The sequence below is a fragment of the Gopherus evgoodei genome, chromosome 4 (assembly GCF_007399415.2).
Source record: "Gopherus evgoodei ecotype Sinaloan lineage chromosome 4, rGopEvg1_v1.p, whole genome shotgun sequence".
In the NCBI taxonomy this organism is placed as follows: domain Eukaryota; kingdom Metazoa; phylum Chordata; order Testudines; family Testudinidae; genus Gopherus; species Gopherus evgoodei.
The window spans coordinates 44,713,470-44,736,106 of NC_044325.1; the positions used below are offsets into that span (position 1 = coordinate 44,713,470).

The 22,637-nt window shown below is 48.3% G+C and overlaps 1 protein-coding gene across 1 annotated transcript in view; it reads right to left on the reverse strand.

Moving 5' to 3' along the window:
- TTLL5 (tubulin tyrosine ligase like 5) overlaps positions 1–22,637 on the reverse strand; it is a 254,241-nt gene that overhangs the window by 27,827 nt on the left and 203,777 nt on the right. The window contains 3 exon segments of the mRNA XM_030559099.1: positions 1,545–1,670; positions 7,951–8,036; positions 21,554–21,774. Of these exon segments, the coding sequence (XP_030414959.1) occupies positions 1,546–1,670; positions 7,951–8,036; positions 21,554–21,774 (432 nt within the window). The 3' untranslated portion in view covers position 1,545.

Sequence of the window (22,637 nt, forward strand, 5' to 3'; positions counted from 1 at the left end):
CTGGCAACTCTTCACTCTCAGAGCCTGAGGACCAATAATCTTCTTCAGGTGACCACGATGGCATCACCATAGGGTAGAATTTCCTGCTGTATCTGTCTGCCTCATGCCTGCCATTCAGGGAGCAGGAACCAGGAACCTGCTGAGCCATGTCGCATATCCAGTGACCGGCGGTATTGTGCATAGGCCCGGTAATAAACTGGGGAGCGATACCACTTGTTCTGAGGACGATGTGCAGGCTCTGACGACCAGGACCAGGAGTGTGGGGACCATCTATGATGCTCTGGTGACTGATGACCGGTGTTGAGGATCTGACGACCAGTATTGGGGCAGTGGTAACTGGCAAGGCTCCGAGGAGCGGTGCCGGGACTCCTGAGAGTGCCAAGGCGGCTCTGGTGAGCAGTGCTTGGGAACTGGTGAGCAGTGCCTGCCAGGTGATTGTTGCTAGGGTTCTGGGAACCGATGGCGTGCCTCTGTAGCCCGGTATTGTGGGTCTGGTGACTAGCGTCAGGATCCCAGGGCTTGGTGCCTTGTGTCTGGCAATCTGTGCTGGAAATTTGTCAACTGGTTGCGGGTCTGTGCAGCTCTGGAGGTTGCTGGCACAGCACTGGAGAGTGAGATTGGGCTGGGGTATGGTGCCACAGGGGTGAATTATGATGGGGTGCCATTAAAGACTTTTACCTTGAAACGGATAGGAGGGAGGGGTCCTTGGGCCTTTCCTCCTGAGGAGTGGGCGGGATGGAGAGGGAGAAGATGTCGTCTGCCGCTTGAAAGGCTTCCGGGGTGGATGGCACCATGAGGTACCGCATGCCTCTACCACTCCCCAGAGTAGGAGACAGATCGTGGGGTGGGCTTATTTGTGGATCACTGATTGGCATGGGTTTCTTACAGCTATTGAAAGGTTTGAAGCCCAAGGAGCAGGGCATGCCCCATCTTTGGACTAAGTCCTTCAGGGGACTAGCTATCACTAAAGTATACTAAACTATGAAGAACTGCTAACTATCACCTAACTACAACTATTTTCAAAGAAAAAAGTTTAAAGAACCACTGAAAGGAGACCACTTGCTAGAGCAAGGGGAGTGTTCCAGCACCAACACTGGCCGGTAAGAAGGAACTGAGGGAGAGAGGGAGGGGGCCAATGGCACTCTTATACCAGCGCATATGCACGCCAATCCAGAGGCACCAGAGCTGGTCCCCTATGGATACCACTGTGGGTAAAAACTTCCGGCACCAGTGCAGTGGCGAGCACACATCCCTACAATGGAATGGACATGAGCAAGCACTCGAAGAACTAGTATTTTCTTACACCTGCAGTACTACCTGTAAGTGGATTCTTATCTGAGCAGATTGGTTGCCAGCTTCTCTAGTGCCTGTGTTTCTCACTTCCACAGAACCGCAGACTCACCTTCTCCTGGGTTACCTGCCTCTCTCACTCTTCTTCTCTTTGCTGAGACCCAAAGTCTACCACCCCCAGCAAGGCAATCAGAGTTACCTCTGAGGACAGAGGAAGAAGAATGGGCTGGGAGTCCAAAGGTGGCTGCTGTTACCTTAAATTGGCCCTGCCTGCACTGTCTTTCTCTTTCTCTGCCCTACAACTGTGCCACTGGATCTGGAACGGCTGGAAAAAGATTTGGATCTGGCGAATAGAAGCTGGGGGCCAACTTCCAAAGGACCTGGAAAATGGAAAAGATGGCTTAGCTTGGGGCTGTCCCTCCCTCCTTCTGCACAGAAGCCTCCCCATTACTTGACCCTCACATCCCTTATGCTAACAACCATCAGAAGGCAGCAATAGCCCAGTGGGTATGTCTGGAACAACAGGGACACAAACAGCTTTTCCATGTGTCTCTGTTTATGGTAGTGTGACTGCAGACCCATCCTGCCCCAAGGGATTATAACATACCCAGAGATATACATTGGTACAGACATGTGAAAGAGGCTTAGAGCCTCTGTTTTAAATCTTGGTCCCAATATCATCAATGGGCGTTTTTCACATTGACTTCCATTGAGCCAGGATTTCACCCTCTGTATGTTGGTGTCTGACTGGCCTTCTCAGACAAGTGTGCCTCTTTCACTCCATGTTATAGATCAGAAAGGGCAGGACTCATCCAGGAGTAGTCTCTACAGCTGATCAGTAGAGGAGGAGGAAGATGCAGCTCTAAACCCTGCAAAGATACCACCGTATAATCAAATGGGCAGAAGGATCTCTCCACTGGCTTCTTTGATAGCCTCTCCCAACTCAAAAGTCAGTCAAAGCCCTGCCCACTAGGGAGCAGGACCAATCCCAGGGTGCTCCATGAGTTTGCTCAAGTAATACTCTCCTGAACCTATTTTCCCCAGTGGATGTGGTTGTGCTGCTTCCCAATTCACTACCCTGAAGGTTTCCATGTCAGGACCTAATAAACTGAGTTTGAATTGGCCAAGCAGAGAGTGAATGCTCCTTCTGACACTTCAGAATCCATGTGGAACTTTCAGGCTGAGAGACAGAAGGGAGGGTATTTTGCCTGCATCCTCCCTTGCTGACCCTGGGGCTGTGCATAGAACTGCCCTGTTTAATCTCTTGCCTTTCCAGGTTACTATCCATTCTACTTCTAGGATGAGTCCTTCAGAACAACCTCCCTTCTCTCTTACCCAAAGTCATGCCATACTGTATCTGAGCTAGACTGCATGCTCCTCAGGGCAGGGCCCATGTCTCCAATCTCTCTAGTCAGTGCCAGGCACATGTCGGGCACTACTTATAAGTGAAATGATAATCAAACCTTATGATGAGAGAAACAAGGGCTACAGAACAAAGAAGTGAGAGATTATGTCATACTCTATCTAAAAAACTGAGGAACCACCTGATCAGCATCCTATACAGCAAACAGGAAAACATCAAAAAAGAGCTCTCCAACCTGGAGACTCTCATTAATAACCAAACTTCTATACAAACGGACTTCACTAGAATAAGACAGGAGATCTACATTACTCACTTCACCTCTCTTCAAAGGAAAAAGGACTGTAAGCTGTCTAAACTCCTACCTGCCACATGGGGCCACAACAGTGGTACCCCTAACCCACCCAGCAATATCGTCAATCTATCCAACTACACACTCAGCCCAGAAGAAAAGTCTGTCCTATCTCGGGGACTCTCTTTCTGCCCTGCCACCCCCACCAACATGATACAGTTCTGTGGTGATCTGGAAGCCTACTTTCGCCGTCTCCGACTCAAAGAATACTTCCAGGACAACACTGAACAGTGCACTGATACACGGGTGCCCTCCCACCAACAGCACAAGAAAAAGAACTCCACATGGACTCCTCCTGAGGGTCGAAATGACAGCCTGGACCTATACATTGAATGCTTCCGCCGGTGTGCACAGGCAGAAATCGTGGAACAACAACATCGCTTGCCTCACAACCTAAGCCGTGCAGAACGCAATGCCATCCACAGCCTCAGAAACCACCCTGACATTATCATCAAAGAGGCTGATAAAGGAGGTGCTGTTGTCATCATGAACAGGTCTGACTATCAAAGGGAGGCAGCCAGACAACTCTCCAATACCAAATTCTACAGGCCACTTCCCTCAGATCCCACTGAGGAATACACTAAGAAACTACAGCATCTACTCAGGACACTCCCTACACTAACACCAGAAGAAATCAACATACCCCTAGAGCCCCGACCAGGGTTATTCTATCTACTACCCAAGATCCACAAACCCGGAAATCCTGGACGCCCCATCATCTCGGGCATTGGCACTCTCACTGAAGGACTGTCTGGATATATGGACCCTCTACTCAGACCCTATGCCACCAGCACTCCCAGCTATCTCCGCGACACCACTGATTTCCTGAGGAAACTACAATGCATTGGTGACCTCCCAGAAAACACCATCCTAGCCACCATGGATGTAGAGGCTCTCTACACAAACATCCCACACACAGATGGAATACAAGCTGTCAAGAACACCATCCCTGATGATGCCACAGCACAACTGGCTGCTGAGCTCTGTGCCTTTATACTTACACACAACTATTTCAAATTTGATGACAATATATATCTCCAGATCAGTGGCACTGCTATGGGCACCCGCATGGCCCCACAATATGCCAATATCTTCATGGCCGACCTGGAACAACGCTTCCTCAGCTCTCGTCCACTCACACCCCTTCTCTATCTACGCTACATTGATGACATCTTCGTCATCTGGACCCATGGGAAGGAGACTCTGGAAAAATTCCACCATGATTTCAACAGCTTCCACCCCACCATCAACCTCAGCCTGGACCAATCTACACGGGAGGTCCACTTTCTTGACACCACGGTGCAAATAAGTGATGGTCACATTAACACCACCCTATATCGAAAACCCACCGACCGCTATGCCTACCTTCATGCCTCCAGCTTCCATCCCGGGCACATCACACGATCCATTGTCTACAGCCAAGCACTGAGGTACAACCGCATCTGCTCTAACCCCTCAGACAGAGACCAACACCTACAAAATCTCCACCAAGCATTCTCAAAACTACAATACCCGCATGAGGAAATAAGGAAACAGATCAACAGAGCCAGACGTGTACCCAGAAGCCTCCTACTGCAAGACAAACCCAAGAGAGAAACCAACAGGACTCCACTGGCCATCACATACAGCCCCCAGCTAAAATCCCTCCAACGCATCATCAAGGATCTACAACCCATCCTGGACAATGATCCCACACTTTCACAGGCCTTGGGTGGCAGGCCAATCCTTGCCCACAGACAACCTGCCAACCTGAAACATATTCTCACCAGTAACTGCACACCACACCATAATAACTCTAGCTCAGGAACCAATCCATGCAACAAACCTCGATGCCAACTCTGCCCACATATCTACACCAGCGACACCATCAGAGGACCTAACCAGATCAGCCACACCATCACTGGTTCATTCACCTGCACATCCACCAATGTAATATACGCCATCATATGCCAGCAATGCCCCTCTGCTATGTACATCGGCCAAACTGGACAGTCTCTACGGAAAAGGATAAATGGACACAAATCAGACATTAGGAATGGCAATATACAAAAACCTGTAGGAGAGCACTTCAACCTCCCTGGCCACACTATAGCAGACCTTAAGGTGGCCATCCTGCAGCAAAAAAACTTCAGGACCAGACTTCAAAGAGAAACTGCTGAGCTTCAGTTCATCTGCAAATTTGACACCATCAGCTCAGGATTGAACAAAGACTTTGAATGGCTTGCCAATTACAGAACCAGTTTCTCCTCTCTTGGTTTTCACACCTCAACTGCTAGAACAGGGCCTCATCCTCCCTGATTGAACTGACCTCGTTATCTCTAGCTTGCTTGCTAGCACACATATATATACCTGCCCCTGGATATTTCCATTACATGCATCTGAGGAAGTGGGTATTCACCCACGAAAGCTCATGCTCCAAAACGTCTGTTAGTCTATAAGGTGCCACAGGATTCTTTGCTGCTTTGACAGATCCAGACTAACACGGCTACCCTCTGATACAGAACAAAGAAGGTACTGGGTTGCAGAGGGAGAGGAGGAAAAATGGCATAGTCCCTCAGGCACCTGGAAAAGGAGGGCCTAAAGTTGAACTGGGCAAAGTATCTTCCTCTCACATTTCCAAGAGCAACAATCCCTTCTCTCCAGTTATTCTGCTCACTGAAATAGCACAAACTACTCTTGGAGCTGTAACACCTTTCTTCCGGGGCAAGGAGAAGGCTTTAAGTGGCTTACCCAGCAAGTCATGCTTCCATTAGCCCTCCTCCAAGCTCTAAGCTCTGTCACTCGAGCTTATACAACAAGCTCTGGCCTAAACTCTTCATTTCAGATTCAGAGAGGCAGGTTTGCCCTGGGTCAGCTAGCCACATCCTGCAGGAGAGGACTAAGATTTCTACCTCATGTGTTCACTTCAACTTGAACACTCCCAGTACGAATGGTTACATCCCTCCCTTGAAGAGGATCTCACAATTACCAAGGGACCCATACTATCTAGCTTACATTTCCTACAGTTCTAGACTGTTACTGTCTATTGTCCCTCTACTGACAATTTCCCTCACACGTGCTCTGCATTAATTCCGGGAAGATGCTCACAGAAATAGGGAGGGGTTGCTGCCTGCAGTTACAGTAGACATATACAGGATCAACAGAAGGAGATACTTTCAGCAATGGCCAGAAGGGAGTCGGAGAATACATTGCATGTAGAGGGTTTGCTTCCTGCAAGGCTGAAGACTGTAGGGTGGCAATGGCAGGAGCTCTGGAGGCAGCAACCGAGAGAAGAACAGTGCTCAACAGACTGGCATGTTCATGCAGGATTACATAAATCAGCTTGGTCAGATCATAGGGACTGAGTTTTCTTTTTCCCCAGGGGTGCTCCACCTCCACTTCACCCCAAGACCCTGCCCCCACTTCACCCTCCCCTGAGGCCTCACTCTCACCCCCTCTCTTCCTGCCCCCACTCCACCCCTCCTTCAAGGCTCCATCCTCACTCCTTCTCTTTCCGCCCGTTCCGCTCCTCCCCGAGGCCCCGCCCTCGCTCTGCCTCTTCCCTCTCTCGCTCCAACCCTTCCCCAAGGCCCCGCTTGCCCACCGCTCGCTGCTTTCCACCCTCCCGCAAGTGTCTCTCTCAGCTGCTTCAACAGCTGATTGGTGGCAGCTGCTCGAACAGCCATGGCTAGTGGGTGCTAAGCACCCGCTATTTTTTCCCATTGGGTCAGATCCTCAGGACTGGACTTTTAATCCTATACATATCATGGCCCCAATACTCTGCAGCAAACGGGTTTTGAATTGTGCAAACTAAAATTCTGCACCAACTACATATACATTAAAATAGAGAAATTGTGTTATTTATTTTCATATTGAATCCCATTTTACACTGTCCCCACCCACATTATCAGGTCTGAGAAGGCTGCAGATTTTTCGGTTAACTGTTGTTAAAACTGCTGGTAGTAAAGCTAAAGGTTTTGGCAGGTGGTAAAGCGTGGGAGGAAGTTTGGAACTGTACAAGAATTGCATTAGCTGGATGTTTTTGCTAAATGATCAGCAATGAAATTGTTAATGTTAATATTGGAAATGTCATCCTTAAATTTCAGAGCTAACCCCCCCACTAGAGATGAATGGGGCAGGTCACTTCTTTTTGAGCTATTGTTTCAGGCTGTGCAGACTCAGGCAGAAATCACTGCATCAGAGACTCAAGTCATGTTCTCATGGTTTTCTTAGCAACCATAAGGGCTAAAAATATAATTATTTAAAAATTAAAGCTCAGATTCTGGAGCTCAATTGTGCTGCAAATTCCATGGCTGCAGCATCACAGAATACACAGGGCCTTGGCAATAACATCACATACAGTTTTGGTTCATCTAAACCAACATCATATCTGTTCTGCAGACACTTTTGAAGCAACGGAAAAAGATCAGGTTCTTGTTCCCTAGACACCAGTCCCAGAGGAACCTTTTTGAATTAAGCAGTCATGAACCAGAGAAGTAAGAAAATTAGAGAAGACAAATCCATATGACATACCTAGAGTAACCCTTTCTGGACAGAGAGGCTTTATTACAAGACAGAAACGTAAAAGTAAAAAATGCCCTGGCTTTTTAAAGGCCAAACAGAAACAGCAGAGCGTCCCTTAGCCAAAGCTAAAAGCAAAGGTGGCTCATTTTAGTCAAGCTCTCCTTTCAACCATATTTCTAGGGATTCTTCATCTCCACCTCTCCTTGCCAGACTCAGCCCCAGCTACTCCTCAGTAAGTCCTTCTGACAGTGTCCCAGGAGGAATTAGTTCCACCCTCAGATGGCCCCAGGGCTGCTACTTGCAAACCACTGCACTCAGGGTAAGAAACTGTGTCTTTTTCTCTAGCCAGAGGTTTGGCCCCTTCCCTGCCAGCTCCTGGAGATCAACACAGTCCATCATTCCATTCCTTTACTCTTCTCACCTTGTCTGTGGGACTTGCACTCACCTGTGGATTTTGTGCCTGGCTCATAGGATGCTGCGCTGTTAAGGCTGTTCTGGAATCCATTCAGCTGCCCTTCTGTAGAAGTTACCCTGGCAGATAAAAGCACTGGATTAGAACGAGATCAGCATGGAAAGGCCAGGCCAGTGAGAGACACTAAGTCATATAGGCCACTGGGGCTCAGAGATGGGAGCCACAAAACACTACCTGAATGTGGAAAGAAATGGGCAGTGCCAGCAGGAAGCTCAAGAAAGGTAAAAGGGAGATAAGTGAGCCCACAAGCACCTGCAAGAGCCACTCCTATATGCCTCAAACAGCTGTTTGTCCTGAGTGCCCCTGTGCCTGGCTCTGAGAGAAGCAGATGGGAAGTGAAGGAAAAAGCATTTGGTTTTGAGCTGCCAAGTCACAGAACACACTTAATAGTACCATGGGGTCCATACTACTCAGTGCTCTGAAACAGAAAAAAAAACCAGTTACTTACCTTCTTGTAATTGTTGCTCTTCGAGATGTGTTGTTCATGTCAATTCCAATCAGGTGTGCACACGCCATGTGCATGGTCATCGGAAACTTTTCCCTTACATGCATCTGACGAAGTGGGTATTCACCCACAAAAGCTTATGCTCCAATACATCTGTTAGTCTATAAAGTGCCACAGGACTCTTTGTTGCTGTTTTCCCTTAGCAGCTCCCGTCAGGTTGGCTAGGGAGCCCCTGGAGTGGCACCTTCATGGCGCTAAATATATGGCACTGCCAACCTGACTCCCCCTTCAGTTCCTTCTTGCCACCTACTCCAACAGAGGGGAAGGAGGGAGGGTATTGGAATGGATGTGAACAACACATCTCAAAGAACAATACTTACAAGAAGGTGAGTAACCATTTTTTCTTCTTTGAGTGTTCGTTCACATTGTTTCCAATCAGGTGACTCCCAAGCTCTCCCCTGGAGGTGGGGTTGGAGTTAAGGAACCACTGATTGGAGAACTGCCCTGTCAAAAGCTGAATCCTCTCTGCCATGCTGTGTGATGGCATAGTGGGTAGTAAACGTGTGCATGGATGACCAGGTCACTGTTCTGCACATCTCCTGGATGGGCACCTGGGCCAGGAAAGCTGTGGATGAGGCTTGAACCCACGTCGGTGGCTCTGTAATAGGTGTAGCTGGAACCTTGGCGAAGTCGTAGCAAGTACGGATGCAGTCCATTATCCATAACGAAATGTGCTGTGAGGAGACTGGAAGCACTTTCATCCGATCTGCCACCGCTATGAACAGTTGATTCAATTTCCTGAAAGTTTCGTGCACTCAGTGTAGAACGCTTGCGCTCTCGGATGTCTAGCGAATGAAGTCTCTGCTCCCACGCACTGGCATGCAGCTTGGGATAGAAGACTGGTAGAAAAATGTCTTGTCCAATGTGGAATTGAGATACCAGCTTGGGCAGGAAGGCTGGGTGAGGCCTGAGCTACACCTTGTCCTTATGGAAGACCGTGGGAGGGTAGAGGGTGGAGGTCAGTGCTTTCAACTTGGACACCCTCCTAGCTGAAGTGATGGCAACCAGGAACTCTATCTTCCACGAGAGATACAGAAGGGAGCATGTAGCCAGTGGTTCAAACGGGGCTCCCATTAGTCTGGAGAGAACCAGATTGAGATCAAGTGGGTATAGGTGGTCGAGAACGTGGGTATAGTCTTTCCAAACCCTTTAGGAAACGGCCCACCATGGAGTTGGCAAATACAGAGAGCCCCGACTTTCCCGGGTGAAATGCCAAGATGACTGCAAGGTGTACCCTGATGGATGATCCTGCCAACCTTTGCTGTTTCAGATGCAGTAGGTATTCCAGGATGAGTAGTATAGATGTCTGAAGCGGAGATGTGTGATGCTGCTCACACCAGCACAAGAACCTTTTCCACTTAGCTAGATAAGTGAACCTAGTGGAAGGTTTCCTGCTACCAAGCAACACCTCTTTCACCAAATTTGAGCACTGGAGGTCTGTTGGGTTTAACCATGAAGCTTCCAAGCCATGAGATGAAGGGATTGGAGGTCTGGGTGAAGGAGGCGACCATGGTCTTGTGTAATCAGATCTGGGTAAAGTGGTAGTGCTATCGAGGCGTCCACTGACATCTCCAGAAGCAAGGAGTACCAACGTTGTTGGGGCCATGTCGGGGCCAGCATGATCACATCAGCTTTGTCTCTGCGGATCTCGAGCAGCATCTTGTAAATGAGTGGGACCAGTGGGAAGGCATACATGAAGTAGTCACCCCAAGGTAGCAAGAATGCGTCCGAGATGGAGCCCGGACGGTGTTTCTGGAAGGAGCAGAACGTTGGACACTTCCTGTTGCTCCTGGTGGTGAACAGGTCCACCTGGGGAAAGCCCCACCTTTGGAAGATGGAATGTAAGACGTCCAGATGGACTGACCACTCATGGTTGAGAAACAACCTGTTGAGACAGTCTGCAATCTTGTTCTGCAGGCCTGGGAGACTATTCCCTGGAGACGTTCCTGAGTGGGCTATAAAGAAATCCCAAAGCTGGAGAGCTTCGTGACAGAGAAGGGAGGAGTGGGCTCTGCCCTTTTTGTTATGTAAAACCATGGTGGTGGTATTCTTGGTCAACACCCCCACGCACTGACCTTGTAAGGTCTTGGCAGGCTAGTCTCACCGCTCTGAGCACCTTTATATTGATGTGAGAGCAGATCTTGGACTGCAACCACCTGCCCTGCATCTGTAGCTCTCCAAGGTGGGCCTCCGCAACCCAGGTCTGATGGCATCCATTGCCAAGGTCATGGATGGCTGAGGAGGCGCTGAATAGAACTCCCTCACAGTCCAGTCACCAGCATAGTGTGTCCAGGACTCGTCTCAGCACTGTTTACTACCGAGACCAAACTGTGTCTGCCTTGGTGATAAACTGAAGCGATAATTGAGAATAAACTGGCCTGAGTCTCAGTCTGGCATGTCTGAACCACATCGGTGTATGCTGCCATGTGTCCGAGAAGACTCAGGCATACCCTTTGCAGTCGTGGTGGGGTATCTCTTGAGAGTCTGAATGATTCCTGTTAGTGCTTGGAATCTGGACCCCCAGTAGTATCGCTCTCGCCTGAACTGAGTCTAGCAGCTCTGCCCCAATGAATTCTATTCTTTGGGTCGTGTGACAGCGTTGAACTTATCTACGTTGAGGAGGCGACCCCAGTCTCTGGAAGGTATTTGTGACTAACTGCACTTGGAACTCCACCTGTTCCCTGGAACGCCCCCACAGCAGCCAATCGTCGAGGTAGGGATACAGCTGTACCTGCTCTTGAGGAGAAAGGTCGCATCCACTGGACATGCACTTGGTGAAACACTCAGGGGGCTGTTGATAAACTGAATTGGAGCACCGTGAACTGGTAGTGCTTGTGATCGACCACAAACCTCAGGAAACCTCTGTGGGCCGGACAAATGGCTATGTGGAAGTATGCATCTTTCATGTTGAGGGCAGCATACCAGTCCCCTAGATCCAGGGAAGGAATAATTGAGCTCAGGGAGACCATGTGGAACTTCAACTTTACCATAAACTGGTTGAGTCCTCGCAGGTCTAAGATGGGTCTGAGACACCCGCCCCCCCCTTTGCTTTTGGGATTAGGAAGTAACAGGAGTAGAACCCCTTGCCCCATAGCTCCCGAGGAAGCTCCTCCACTACCCCTAAGGCGAGAAGCGATTGCACCTCCTGTACAAGGAGTTGCTCATGAGAAGGGTCCCTGAAGAGGGATGGGGAACGGGGCTGGGAGGGCGCTGAGGAGCAGAATTGGAGAGAATATCCCACCTCTACCGTGCGAAGGACCCAACGGTCCAATGTTATAGCGGACCATGTATGGTAGAAGTGGAATAAACAGTTCAGAAAGCAGGGAGAAGGATCCGGCATGAAGTCTGGTATGCCGTCCTCAGGCATCCCCTCAAAACCCTTGTTTGAATCCTGACTGTGGCTTAGTCAGGCCCTGGCCCTGGACTGACAACTGGTTAGACGGCCTATGCCTATTGTTCCTGCCCTTACGGTGGTAAAGGTCCTGGCATGGGTGGGGTTGATATTGCCTCTGCTGCTGCTGGGGTTGAGGTTTGAAAGGTTTTCTCTGGGTAGCAGGCGTATGCATCCCTAGAGACTTCATTGTTGCCCTTGAATCTTTGAGTCTCAAATCTGTCTGGTTTGAAAACAGCCCTGCGTCATCAAAGGGAAGGTCCTGCAGGCTCTGTGGGCCTGGAGCCAGAAGGTTCTCCTCATGACCACCCCTGAGGAGATGATTCGTACTGCCGAGTCGGCCGCATCAAGGGAGGCCCGAAGGGACGTCCTGGCCACCGCCTTCCCCTCCTCAGCCAGAACTGAGAACTCTGCTCTGATTCTGCAGGGAGCATCTCTTTGTATTTGGACATAGTGTCCCAAGAGTTAAAGTTACACCTGCTGAGGATAGCCTGCTGGTTGGCTATCCTCAGCTGTAGGCCCCCAGCGGCATACACTTTCCTGCCAAAGAGGTCTATACGTTTGGCCTCCTTAGTCTTGGGGGCTGGTGCCTGTTGCCCTGGCGCTCTTTTTCATTTACCGTCGAGACCACCAAAGAGCAGGAGTGTGGGTGAGAGAATAAAAACTCGTATCCCTTGGAGGGGACAAAGTATTTTCTCTCTACACCCCTGGTGGTGGGCGGAATGGAGGTTGGAGTCTGCCACGGGGTCTTGTTGTTGTTCTGAATTATTTTAATATTGGCAGTGCCACTCTGGAAGGACCCTCCAAAGTGAGGATGTCCCCCATTGTGTCCTCCGATTTGGCTGTCTCCTCTCCCTGTAGACCCATATTATGGGTGGAGTAGGTCCTTGTGAGCCCCATGGTCAATGGGTGGAGGACCTGAGGCTCACGCTCCTGACACCATCTCATCAGGCGAGGATGATGATGAAGCAATCGGGATTACAGGGTCCTCATGACTCTCAACCTGCCCTAGCTGTTCCTGGGCTGTGCTAGGTTCCCCTGTTGTTCCAGCCCAATCAGGAGTGTCCTGGGCTACAGGTGGCACTGGACCTGCATTCCTCAACTGCTCTGCTGTTTGAGGGGGCGTCTGGTGAGGGCCACTTCCGTTGCCCAAGGGGCAGGTGTATTCCTCGGTGAGTGGGAGGGGTGACGTCCTGAGGCCACTGACCTGGAAGCCCTTGAAGGGGTACCCTGGGCCTGGTGGTAAGCTCAGGGGGTTCAGAAGGGCCATTGTGTGGGGGGTAGCCACTGCAGCTGCCATGCTGTTTTGACGTCTCTTCAGAGCTTCCTGGACCTATGCCTACTGCGCCTTGAATAAATGATTTGTCTTGGAGTCCGAGGGCAATGACCAAGGTGGTGCAGATGACCACTGTGCCAGTGGCTGGTGCTGTGAAGAAGAGGTTGGGGATCAGTGTCACGGTGACCCCGTCGAGGATGGGAACTGGCTGTCCCTTGAATGAGACCGGTGCCGCAAATACAGTGCCGGGGAACAGCTGCTGCGCCCTGGTGCCGTAGGATGGTGCCGATCCTCTGAGGGTTTCCTAGATCAGCACTGACCCCTCAATGTCGAAGATGTAGATTTCCTCTCACCTGGTGCCATGCGAACTTGTACCATGGATGGTGCTGGGGAGTGGTGTTGTGGGGATGCGGATCAGGAATGGTGCTGGGAACGGGGACAAGGACTTGCCTCTAGATGGTACCAATCTAGGTGGTGCCAGAGGCTTCTCTCTGATAGTTGAGGCGCCATAATTTCAATGAGATCCTTAGAAGCCTCAAAAAGTGTCCGAGGCGGAGGGTTGCTCCAACACCTCCACCAGGCACTGCCCTGCAGGAGAGTCACTAAGTGCCGGACTCAACGGTACCAGCTGCTTGGTGTCTGAGTCTTTCCTTTGGAGCAGCAGAGCATCCCCTGATCATCTCGCAGGCCCTCTGAGGGAGAGTACCCTCTGTCTGTCTTCTTATGCCTCGTGTGGCCCCAGAGACATGGAGTGATACCAGGGCACTGCTCTTTGCTGTGGTGCCGGGGATTTCCAGTTCTGAGGGTCCCTCCCGCCAGAGTCCTTCATTGGCACCAAGTTGCAGACCGATGCCGGGGCACTTTGAACCAACAAACTCAAGCCTGGGGATGGGCGATCTGGTGCCACAGGATGGAGTGCAGCTTCCATCAATAGTTGTTTTAAACAGAAGTCCCGCTCCTTCTTGGTTCTAGGCTTGAAATCCTTATAAATCTATAGTGCTCTGACTGATACGCCTCCCCTAAGCACCTAAGGCACAAGTCATGAGGGTCACTATTGGCACAGACTTCCGGCAAACACCGCAAGACTTAAACCTCTGGGCTTGCAGCATGCCTTGCAGCCCAAGGCAGGGTGATGGGATACAAATGATCCCAGTCACCAATCTCTACTACTACCTATACTAACAACACTAATCACTAAAACTACGAAGAACTAGGCACTAGGCTAAGGGAGCACTTGCAAGCAAGTGAACGCAGTTCCAGTATCGCCACGAATGGTAAGAAGGAACTGAAGGGGGGTCAGGTCAGTAGGGTTATATATTGAGCGCCATGAAGGCGCCACTCCAGGGGGCTCCCTAGCCGAGCTGACGGGAGGTGCCAAGGGAAAAGTTTCTGACAACCATGCACACGGCACGGACACACCTGATTGAAATCGACGTGAACAAGCACTCGAAGAACATCTTTGTTAAGCCATTTGGTAGGACACTACCACACACAGGGAGGGAGGTTACAGAGAGGGCTGTGTTCAAAGCTAAGATCAGGATCTCACACGCTGACTCCAGCTGGGGAAGCACACAGAGTCACTGAGCTGTAAGCTGAGAGTGACACACAAGAAAAATCCAATCCTTACGCACTTCATAAAGCAGATGCCCCTTCAGGGCCGTTTGCAGTTAGTACAAAAGTTTGGGGCACAAAGAGAATAAATCCTCTTGGCCTTTGTGCGGTTCAACTGTGCTTCCTTTATCAGGGGAGTATCACTCTCATAGTGAGATTAGCACTTTCTCCTGCTTGAAAATGGATTAACTCACAGAGAACTCTAGATCAAACTAGATGATCATAATGGTCCATTCTGGCCTTAAAATCTATGAATCTATTCCCTTCTCACTGCTCCTCCCTCTCTCCCTGATCCCTCCTGACTCCGCCTCCTGGCTCTCTGTCTCTATCCTTTCTGACTACTTCATGGCCCTCCTGACTTTCTATTCTGGTCACTCCAGACTCTCCTGCTCAGCACTCCTGTGCCTTTCACAATTCTTCCTCCTCCTCCCCTGACTCCCCTCTGCTGCACAAGTTCATAATAACTTTCAGCTCTCCTCAGCGATAAGAATAGTACTCTCCAATCCCCATGTGATGTGCTGATGACTAACAGACTCAGGCACATGTGAGCAACGTCTGAATTGTTGAATGACACTTTTTGTCTTCAGATTTCAGTCAGTAAGTTGCCAGAAAGGTGCTCCTGACAGCTGTATGGCCAGGCAGGGGCACCTGTATTTTTCTCAGCTGGGTTGCATGGAGTAAATTGGGATCCTGTGGAGAGGGCTCTGATATGACATTTGCATGGAACAACCTTTGCCTTAGCTCAGTCATAGTCTTAAATGCTATTGTCAAATGACATGCTGGATTCCATGTTTATTGTTTTCAGGATAGTTCTGGATCCACTGTGCCCATGGTTTCTTACTGCCAATGCTGCAAACTTCAGCCAGGACCAGACAGCCCAGCTGCACTCTTTCTGCCTCTTACATAAAGATTCTGCACTCATAATTTAGCTGCCGATTCTGTCAGTGCTGCATGAGTCAGAGTCGAATCCAGCTCACTCCTGTAGCTGTGTGAAGTCTGCAGGACTAATAGATAAAAAGATGTTGTGTCAGTAAAGTCTGCAGATGTGACACTAAGACACGTGTAGAGCCGAGGGCGGGAGGATCATGCTTCTATCCATAACTGCAATTAAACAGAACTCTCTCTCTCTGGTGGCATCCCACACACCTGCCCGCCATCTTCTTTTTCTACAGACTCTTTCTCTCTGTAAACTCGTCTACTCCTGCAGTTTCAAATATCACCTCTATGCAGATGATTCTCAGATCTACATCTTTGCCCCAATCCCTTGCCATCTATTTATTCTCACATCTCAAATTCTCTCGTGTCCTCTTAGAGGTCCCACTGTCGTTCATACTTCCCAAACTGAACTGATTATCTTTCCTTCCAATTCCTCTCTTCTCCATCCCTGGGTTGCCTGACAACTTCAATGTCTTTCCCCTTTTCCAGGCCTCAGTGTCTGTCAACTTTGGTTCTTCTCCCCACCAGTCCTTCTCTTGCTAAGTTCTGCTTTTTCTTCCTGTTTAATGTCTCTAAAACTGCCCTTTCTCCATTCTCACCTTTGCATAAACTCTCATCAGTGCCTTGATTCTCTCTTAGCCTGATGACTGCCTTGGAATGGGAGCTGACATCCTTCACTTTCTTCTAAGCTGTCTGGCACAGACTGCAGATCTAGAGGGAGCTGCTCTTCTACGGGTTATGGGGGATCTAAATGTTGACCCTCTTTGTTACAACTTATTCTTGGGAAACTAATGGGGTAAGGGGAACAGAACTGATCCCAGAAAATTCACATAATACAAGAACTGAGGTTCGACCAGAGGACAGCACCAGATGTGACGAGCCAGTGCCAGTAGGGCTTGTTCCTCTTTGTTGTTCTTGGATTGGGTGCTTCTCCATGTGTGTCTGTGTGTATGATGTGAGGCTGGCCAAGGGCTAAGAGCTGCAGACCTAGTGAGCCCAGCTGTGTCAGTGTGTTAAATCAAGGCACTTCTCTCAGATGCACTGATACAGCTCCCAAAAAATGTCGAAGGGTCAAGCTGCCTGATTAACCCAGGCATTCAGGAGCTAAAACAACAAGCACGCCTCTGTGCAGCAGTAGCAGAAAGTGAAAGGGGTCCCAATAACAACCGTATGCTTCCTCTGTTGCTGTCTATCCTCTCCACGGTGGGCACTTTGCTTTTGTGTGAGATACACCCAGCACACTTGAGACACTTCATGTCTGCCAAGGAATAAACAAACATGGGAAGGATAGGGTTCAAACCAGAACCAAAGTGATTTGCAGAGCTCTCTCTGCAGCCACCTCCTCTGATTTCTGCATATATGCCAGGGTTGGCCAGTCCTTGCTAAGGCAGCTGGCTATAGCCAATATCAGATTGCATTCAGGACTCCACCCGATTCTGAGGTGGATTTGCAGAAGCCTGAAGAAAGGCATTATCTCCTCCTTGTTCCTGCGTTGGTTATGACAGTGCAGAACTCTTGAACCTTTCGCAGATAATGCTGGTACCACACAAAGTAAATATATAAAAGAATAATAGTGCAGAAGGATTCTTTTTGGGAATGGATATTTGACATACTAATCAACTTCATTTTCTTTGAGCCACAGTACTACTGGCTACAGGGAACAATCAGTCAGAGCTGGTGTCTGAATGGGAATATTGGGAAATAGCATTAACACAAAAGCTCAATACACGAGATTGTGCTACGCTGATCAACATCACAATCAGGTTCTGTCAGTCAACAGTTGGCCAAAGACCGGCCTATGGGTCTCCCTAGGCTCTATGCATGCTGGTGCCATGAATTGTATGGTTTCTTTTCTCCACTTGGTGCTTTCTCTCCCTTGTCTGCAGTGTTCTTTTCTTTGAATGATGGTTCTGCTCACTAGCTTTTCAAGGCTCTGTTTTACCTGGTGCTGTCACAGTTCTGGTTTTAAAAAGCAGTTCTCAGAATAGCAACTGTTAAAAATAGCATTGTAGCATTTCATATTTATTGTATCTCAGTCACTCCAAACCAAATGTTCCGAGATTACAAGTGGAATTTTTTTTTTCCTATCTACCAATCATGCCAACTCACTTTAGGCTCTGAAAGTCAAGCTGATATATTTCTGCTTTGCACATCATCATCTGTAATGAAAGTTCTGCAGACCAAGTGCTGCCCTCAGTGACATCTGCCTGACCCCACTATTTATAAATGCTGCTTCAATGACAGTGTGATCTCACTGTCTCCAAATTCTGCCCTTGGTAACACCTGGATGACCCCAACAAAGGATATAATTTTGGCCTGCAGAACCACCATTACTGATGATAGCGTACAGGATGGAAAGAACCCAGCTTGACTCCTGGAATCCAGGACAAGTTTGCGGTGCTAGCAGTTAGAAAAGCCATCTTTCTATTTGTAATCTGAGCACATTTAATCTGGAAATTATTGAGAGACAAACATGGAACCCATGAGACCATTTTATGGAGTCACATTTCTAACAAAGCTGCACTTTAAACAGTTCCTTTCAGTGCCATGGTCTTTTCCCATACCTTAATGTAGGCCCCAGTTTTCTGCTCCATTACCTTAGTAAGGAGTCTGCCTTAGACACAACCACAACAAGGACACCCTTCCTCTTTCCCAAACTGGGAGACTGAGAAAAGAAAACGGAACAGGAATAGAAAAAAGACAAGCCTTGCTTGTCTGATTGTTCCATTACTTTTTTCTTTTGTGTCCTGAGTTACTAAATGAGCCAGTAATGTTCATCTTTAGAATCTCTATCTTGTTTGTAGCTGAGGTTTCCCGCTCTCATGCTTCTCCTGCTCTTCTGGACACCATATGTGCTGGCTGAGTGAGATGATCATACTTGCAAGGAAGAGATGGTTCAGGGAGACAAAATTGCCTACACAGCCTGGAGGAAACTCTAAAAACAGCTTTGAAAAGGAAATGTGATTATATTAAGCTACAAACAGCAGAGACAGAGAATAAAATGGTCTTAGAGAAATTAGAAAAATGAATCACAGAATCATTAGGATTGGAATGATTAAAATGAGACTTTCCCTCAGTGAATGAAAGTCAGTATATTCCATTAAAAGAAATAGGCAGGGCTGAGATCTCTTGGGAGGAAGGAGGCCTGGAAAGTAGTCAAGACAGAGTTAAGGGAGATGGTGGACAGCAAATTAGGGATGTGCTGGAAATCCCTTATGGCAGCCCAAAAGCAAATGATACACTGTGTTTTATGTAAAGAGGCACAGTATCATGTCATTGACTAGGGATGTGGTAGTTTTACTTTCGGATATAACCACTTTTGGAATATTACAATTCCACCTCAACACAAGCGTAACATTGACAAATAGGAGAGGGTCCAATAAGTAAAATGAGATGACTGACACCTTGGTGGGTAGGACTACTACATGAGGAGAGGTTAAAGAAATCTCAGTACGTATAACTATAACTAGGAACCTTGAAGATGGGAAGGAGAGGATTCAAAGGATGTCAAGCACTGTATTTAGGAGGGAGAGGGTTTTCTGGAAGGAGTATCCATGAGCAGCAGGATGAAACAAACCAAAGGAAAAATCTGGGCTGCACATCAGGAGAAGTTTCCTAGCAATAAGGTTGATTAGACTCTTGTATTGTCTCCCAGGCGAAGTGACGGAATTCCTGCTACTGGAGTTATTTAAAAGCAGGCTGAACATAGCATCAGAGAATCTCTGTACAGAAGAGCTGGAGAATGGAGAGAATTGACTGAAGCATGGAAGACATCTTTTTAATCTCTAATCTCTGTGATTCTTTGAGGAAGAATTTCCTCCATTCACCCTGCTTTGTACATGGTACCTCCGGTCTTTCTCTGCTTTGGATGGATAGATTAGGTAGGATGGACAGACAGTGGTTTGAAAATGGTCAGCTTCCAGTATGGTAGAAGAATAGCTGGACACTGCTTCTTTCCATGTAAGTGAAAAAATATTATTGTGAGATCACGTGAATGGCAAGAATGGGTTTGGAGCCTTGTCCTGGAGTCCGAAAGGCAACTCAGAAAGTATTTCCGGAGTGGCTCCTTGCAGCCTTCGATACTTGGATTACGTTTCAGAAATTTTGCAGGAATCTTCTGCTCCTCCCTCCCCCTCCCCTTTCTGTGCATTTTTGGTGCTGAGCTTTTTCCGGTTTTCCCACACTCCTGCCTGTCACAGAGCAGAAACCACAAAAATGCAGCGAAGTAAAGTCTGTCCAAGAAGCTGCCATTCCACCTCACAAGGATAAACATTCTCTCTGCCAACAAGTGAGCACAGCACACCGGCATCTTCAAATACACATCCCTGCTGCCCAGCAAAGGAACCCACTGACACGGCCTGTCACCTGTACTAACATGAGCCACCCCAGCACAAAGGGAATCAGATGGTGAATTCACCAGCACAGACCTGCCAGACCTCATGATCACAGCCACCCTCACTGTGTCAACCAATCCTGCTAATGTCCTGTTTTCTTTTTAAATAGTTTTGGGGGATGAATTTTATCTCAACATAGACATTGTGCAGGCAGGAAATATACCAGCTTCTCCAGCACCTCTGCCCCTGTTCCTCCAAAACACCTTGCTACTCCAGTCCTGCTCCCTCAGCCCCCCAACCACAGCATTGCCAATGCACCTCTATTCTGCACCTGAGCACTTCCACAGGGGGGCTTTTGGAAAAATAACTACTTTTTATTAAAGCTTCTCTCTTAAATACGGAAGGGGATGTGAGGAGTCAGAGAATCTGGCAGGAATCAAACAGAACTGAGGGGAGGGGGTTATAAATGTGGTTTCCCCCACATCAGAGTTTTAGAGATTAAAACAAGTCCAAAGACGGGTAAGGAAAAGGGTTGGAGAGACTTCAATATGAGGACACATTGCAAAGATGGGGACTTTTCAGTCTACAGAGAAGAAGAATGAAAGGGGGCATGATACAGAGAGATATAACAATGAATTGTACAGATAAAATTACCCTCTCATAACACAGGAACAAGGGGATGCTTAAGGAAATTAAAAGGCCACAAACTTGAAACTGACAAAAGGATTTTTTTTGTTTTTACACAGCTCATAACTAATCTGTGGAACTCACTACCACAGGATAGGTCCTAGGCCAAAAGCTTAGTAGGGTTCAAATAGCATTGGACATTTATGTGGGAAATGACATAAATATACATAAAGCATACATGGAGATACAAACTCTCATGCTTCGGGACAAACCAACCACTAGCTGATGGGGTTAGGAAGAAACTTCTCCTATAGGCAGCTGAGCCCATTATGGATAGTTCTGGGGGACAGGCACAGTGCAGGCAAGAAATCTACCAGCTTCTCCAGCACAGTTCTGTCCATGCACTTCTAACACAACTTGTTACTGCAGTCTTGCTCCCCCAAGAAGCACCTGCCACTCCCCATTGTCAGAGACAGGGTAGAGGCCTAGGTAGCCCACTTCTCCGATCCTGTATGGCAATTTCTATGTCTCCATATTTGTATGAAGCTATGGCCCTACTTACACTCTGAGGTAAAGCTCCATTTTAGGGTACAACTACTCCAGTGTATCAAGTCCAGATTCTTCCAAGGTCTCAATTCAGGAAGAAAGCCCCAAAGGATCTCTATCAAAAACACTTATTGGCAATGTGTTCATAGAATTATAGATTATTAGGGTTGGAAGGGACCTCAGAAGATCATCTAGTCCAACCCCCTGCTCAAAGCTGGACCAATCCCCAAATGGCCCCCTCAAGGATTGAACTCACAACTCTGGGTTTAGCAGGCCAATGCTCAAACCACTGAGCTATCCCTCCCCCCTATGCCTTCCTCATAGATTTCTCTGGCACAGGGAAAACTTACTTGGAAATCCTCTGGGCTGCCACTTTTCTGACCACTCCCTGCCTATGATTGGCTGGAGGCTTGGGGACCAGGTGAGAGGATGTACTCTGGGATGGCATCACTTTATGTGAACTAGTTGACTTCTGGATGCTGGAAATGGCACTTGATGTCTTGCGGGCACCAGAATCAGCTGGCATGGATATATTGGCGGAGCTGGATGGTGGGTGGTTGGCAAAAAGAGCCTGGTAGAAAACAAGATACAGGAATTGGTTATTTTCCCTTTGCAACTCCACTGGGAGAACCCATGTGGTGAGGAGCCTTGCCTGGGAAGACAGAGCCCCAGCCTGGTGAAGGGGACCACCTAACTAGAAGGCTCCTGGGACAGTCTCAGAGATAGATACAAACTGAGGGTGACTGATTCCATGAAGGAGTTTTTATAGCAAAATTCTACAGTTTTGGAAAGTCAGGGTTAGTTCTAGAAATGCCGACAAACTCTACTACTGTGGCACAACACAGCAGGTGCTACAACACTGACTCCCATATCCAACTTCCCACTAGTCTTTGAGCTAAGTTGTGGAATCTCCGTCTCTGGAGATATTTAAGAGTCAGTTAGATAAATGTCTATTAGGGATGGTCTAGACAGTATTTGGTCCTGCCATGAGGGCAGGGGACTGGACTCGATGACCTCTCGAGGTCCCTTCCAGTCCTAGAGTCTATGAGTCTAATAGGAAGCCCTAAATTACCCTCACAGAAGCAAAGAGCACTAAGAGGGCAACTGATAAAGAGGATTTCTCCCTGACTGAGGCTCTGGGGATGCTTTGGGGAGAGAGGAAGGTTGCCAGTCACGAAGGGAGAGATATGCTGAAGGTTTGGGAGATGGGGCAAAATAGCCTGTGCACTGCAAGGCACTAAAGAACAAGGACACAGGTGGCAGAGCAAGGGAATGGCTCTCTGCCCGGATTCAAAGCAGCACTCAATTCTCTTTAAAAAGTTGCAACCTGCCTGGAACTCTGCCTTATCTTTCTTCAAAGCTGCTTAGTTAGATCCCCAGTTCAAAGCAGCGAATTATAGCCATGTGGCTTAGTGGTGAAGAGTCTGTTATGAA